This window comes from Musa acuminata, chromosome BXJ3-7 (assembly GCF_036884655.1).
Source record: "Musa acuminata AAA Group cultivar baxijiao chromosome BXJ3-7, Cavendish_Baxijiao_AAA, whole genome shotgun sequence".
Classification (NCBI taxonomy): domain Eukaryota; kingdom Viridiplantae; phylum Streptophyta; class Magnoliopsida; order Zingiberales; family Musaceae; genus Musa; species Musa acuminata.
In genome coordinates, this window is record NC_088355.1 from 38,126,372 (window position 1) to 38,130,000 (window position 3,629).

Genomic DNA, 3,629 nt, shown 5'->3' on the forward strand with positions numbered 1-3,629 from the left:
TATGCATGGCCAAATGCGTGACGACTTTTGTAGACCAATTGCTAGAGTTAATACTATGAAGTGATATATTTCAATATGTCAGTTAGTCTGGTTGGGAAAAGATTTTGATAGTATATCTATCATAAGATTCTTTGATACAATATTGTAAGATTATGGATTCAAATCTCATCTTCATTTTATTCTTTGAAACAAAAAATTTACATGTTAAAATAATATGCACATGAATATGATGATTCTGTGACTAATGCCAATTTTTGGTTATCACTGCAGATGCACAGATTAGTTGTATATTTGGACTAGAAATTGTGGAGCTCCTAACCTTCCAGACCTGTGGGGCAGGTTGAGATATCACTAATTGTATTCTTTCTAAGCTCTATAAGTGTCCCTTATGCCTCTAAAGAAATAATAAGAAAGAAAATGCTTGTTTGTTTGTTGCTTAAGTACAACAATGAGAGTTAGCTTATGATAATGCTCATCTTTGTGTCTGGATCATGAAATGCCATTGTGCAGTGTCAGGATCTCATCATGAATTGTATTCTTTCTAAGCTCTGTTAGTGTCCCTTATGCCTCTAAAGAGATAATAAGAAAGAAGATGCTTGTTTGTTTGTTTGTTCCTAAAGTACAACATGAGAGTTAGTTAGCTTATGATAATGCTCATCTTTTGTGTCTGGTATCATACTTTGAATCATCCTTTCATGAATGATTTCCTTCCTGACATCATGTCGTTGTAGATAAGCTGTTGTCATTGTGAGAGTTCTAAGACTAATAAACTGGAAGGAAACCAATGCAATTATCTGTCACTAAATCTACACCTACAGTTTCATTAACTAAAAGGCGAAAAGCATCACTGGAAACGGCTATTTGTCGCTCTCCCCTTCATTGTGACCATTTACAAGGAAGTATTGGCGAAGTTCCATGCACTCATTTATTGCACCACAACCGCCTCAAATAATCTCTCTCTCTCTCTCTCTCTCTCTCACTGTCTCTGCTATATGCTTCCATGTCGTCCGACTCACTCTCTGCCCCTCTCGCCGAAGCGCCGGCTGCGGCCGGAGGGGTCGGCCTCGGATACGGCATCGCCATAGCGGTCGGCATCCTCGTCCTCGTCTCCACCATCTTGCTCGCCTCCTACCTCTGCGTCCGTGTTAAGAGCGACGTTCACCGCCCGCTCCCCACCCCACCCCCTGCAGCTCGGCCCGCTGCCTTGGCGCCAGACGGCAGCGCCGCCGTGGTGGTGGTGACGGCGGTGGGCCTGGACGGCCCCGCCATCGAGGCTTTCTACCCCAGGTTCGCCTGCGGCCAGGGCGGGGCGCTGGCGCCGCCGGGACCGTGCCCGATATGCCTCGCGGAGTACGAGGGCGGGGAGGTGCTGCGGCGGGCGCCGGACTGCGGCCATTGCTTCCACGCGGGGTGCGTGGACGAGTGGCTCAGGGTGAGCGCCACGTGTCCGCTCTGCCGCAGCTCACCGGTGCCGTCCGCTGCGGCGACGCCCGTGGCCACTCCGCTGTCGGAGCTGATACCGCTGGCGGCACACCCCAGGTGATGGAATGAATCTCCAGCGCCGGTGTGGGGTGGGGGGGTGTGGAGAGAGACGGAGACAGAGCAGAGGAGAAGCGGTGGCGAGGGCAGTTGAGTGTGTCATTAATGCATTTGATGTTTTCCCTTCTTTTTTCCTTTTCAACCATGGAGTTTGACATATATACAAAATTAGATACATTTAAAAAAAAATATTAGAAAATTTCAATGGATTAGTAGTCAAAAAAAGTCTTTAAAATCTTTAAAATCTCAAGATAGGAAAACTGAAAAATATGAAAAGTGTCTCCTTACAATTGAGTTTATGGGCTCTGACTTTGTCAACGGGTGAAAATAAGTAAAAGTCAAAATAACTCCGTAAACATGCATACTACTACTAGTCACTGAATAATCTCATATGCATAAATAGGTCTCGACAATGTTCTTCATTCATTCATGAGCGACAATTTTAAGGTATATATCGAGAAAAATGTCACCTGAACATGCCAAAAGGGGATTAAAAAAATTTTAATTTAATTCATTCGTGAATAATATTAATACAAGCTAATGTATGTATATATATAAGTAACAAATTTAATTCATTCTGAAAGGTAGAAGATTAGAAAATGCCTACTGCCGTTTGGAAGAAGGAAGCAAGCAATCATACATCTGCCCCATTCTTGAAGTAACAGTTAGCTTGTATATAGTTTCAAGATCGGGCTTGGCCAAGTCTAGTATATCCTGTTGCAAGCTGCAACGTGACGAGAATTACTCACAACAATAACATCTTTAAGAGATGCAGTATGGAATTTACAGGAAGCGACGCTAACCTCATCCACTCGCCTGTTTCCTTTGCGTGCCTTTCCGCCGCCTTGTACAGGCGATCGAGGCTATACAGCACCATTCCGTATATGCATCGAGCATCCTCCTCCTGTTTACCAATAAAAATGGCATAAACTATATGATCCATGTTTCTTTGGTAAATAATATGAGGTTACCAAGTGAAATATCAGCTATGATTTCAACAGTGAAAAAACTAAAAATTTTACGTTATTCATGAACGTTGTCATACATACCCATACAGGTGTGCTACTCAGTTGTGTCGATAGCTCGTGTGTAACTTGTAAAGGAATAATGAAAAGAATCTCTAGCAGTCATGTTTGAGCAAAACAAATGGTTCATATTTACAAGGAATAATAATTTCTATGTAGCTGTTGAACTGCATTTAAAATCATAGTCTTGAGAGAAGCTTGTATAATCTTGGAGTAATATAGGTGTGGACAGGAATGGACCCATACGGATCCATCAGTTGCTGCAACTAAGAAACAATCTCATGTCCTACTTACAAATCAGTTGTTAGTGACTAAAAGGGGATGAGAAGCATCATATCTCAACCTTAAAAACGCTCATAAGACACAATCTCATGTCCCAACAGAAAGTAAACTGAATTTTCAGCAATCTAAAGAACCTGAAAGACTAGTTCATCTTTACCTTTCCTTGATCCATGCAAGTCTGGAACTGCACTAGTCTCCTCTCAACTTCGACAACAAGAAGCCTTCTTTGCCTGCGAGCAACTCTCCCTCTGCCTTCTGCACTCTTATCCTAATATTGTCCACATACAGCAATTAAAATTCAAGTGGGCTAACAACAGACAACAATGTATTTCACTGATAGGTGAGCTTCATAAGAGTAATAAAATTTCATCAAGTGAAACCTGTACTAAGCACATTCGAAAAAGCACAAAAAATAATTCATAGATGTAGATTTCACAAAGCTTAACAAGGTTCTCAACATACTAGGCATAAGAAATTTGCAAAACATCTAAAGATCTAGCAACATTAGATACCCACCCGCATCACCCATGCTCGGACCAACATAAGCAGAACAAGAGAAAGAAAAAAGGCTGGCAGAGCAGCAAGAACAGCAAAATTGATTTCATTTGCCCTGAGAATCTGATCCAGCTCAAGCATTGCTCTGTATAGAAAGTTTTCCTTTAGTGCAGTCACAACATCACAAGATAGTGTATATTTGATCAGAACATCCGAACGAAAATTATTCAACTTACGTCTCGAGATCAAGTTTCAGCTTTTGAATCTGCAAGTCCACAGACAAAATAA

The 3,629-nt window shown here is 41.9% G+C and overlaps 2 protein-coding genes across 3 annotated transcripts in view; one reads left to right on the forward strand and one right to left on the reverse strand.

Annotated features, from left to right (window-relative positions):
* Positions 1–1,000: 1,000 nt before the first annotated feature.
* Positions 1,001–1,564, forward strand: LOC135642580 (putative RING-H2 finger protein ATL69). Its single transcript, XM_065158835.1, has one exon. The coding sequence runs from the start codon at positions 1,001–1,003 to the stop codon at positions 1,541–1,543; it is 543 nt and encodes a 180-aa protein (XP_065014907.1). The 3' UTR covers positions 1,544–1,564.
* A 465-nt stretch (positions 1,565–2,029) lies between these two features.
* The window catches only part of LOC103992449 (protein DGS1, mitochondrial), a 10,366-nt gene continuing 8,766 nt past the window's right edge, over positions 2,030–3,629 (reverse strand). For both annotated transcript variants that reach the window (XM_018828615.2, XM_009412145.3), the window contains exons 10-14: positions 3,578–3,606; positions 3,363–3,486; positions 3,004–3,114; positions 2,343–2,443; positions 2,030–2,263 (exon numbers count right to left, since the gene is read on the reverse strand). In XM_018828615.2, coding sequence (XP_018684160.2) covers positions 2,143–2,263; positions 2,343–2,443; positions 3,004–3,114; positions 3,363–3,486; positions 3,578–3,606 — 486 coding nt within the window. In that variant the 3' untranslated portion in view covers positions 2,030–2,142. The remainder of the gene's footprint in view (positions 2,264–2,342; positions 2,444–3,003; positions 3,115–3,362; positions 3,487–3,577; positions 3,607–3,629) is intronic.

What these genes read in the sequence shown, in the direction of transcription:
- LOC135642580 (XM_065158835.1), top strand. Translation starts at nt 1,001, where the DNA reads ATGTCGTCCGACTCACTCTCTGCCCCTCTCGCCGAAGCGCCGGCTGCG.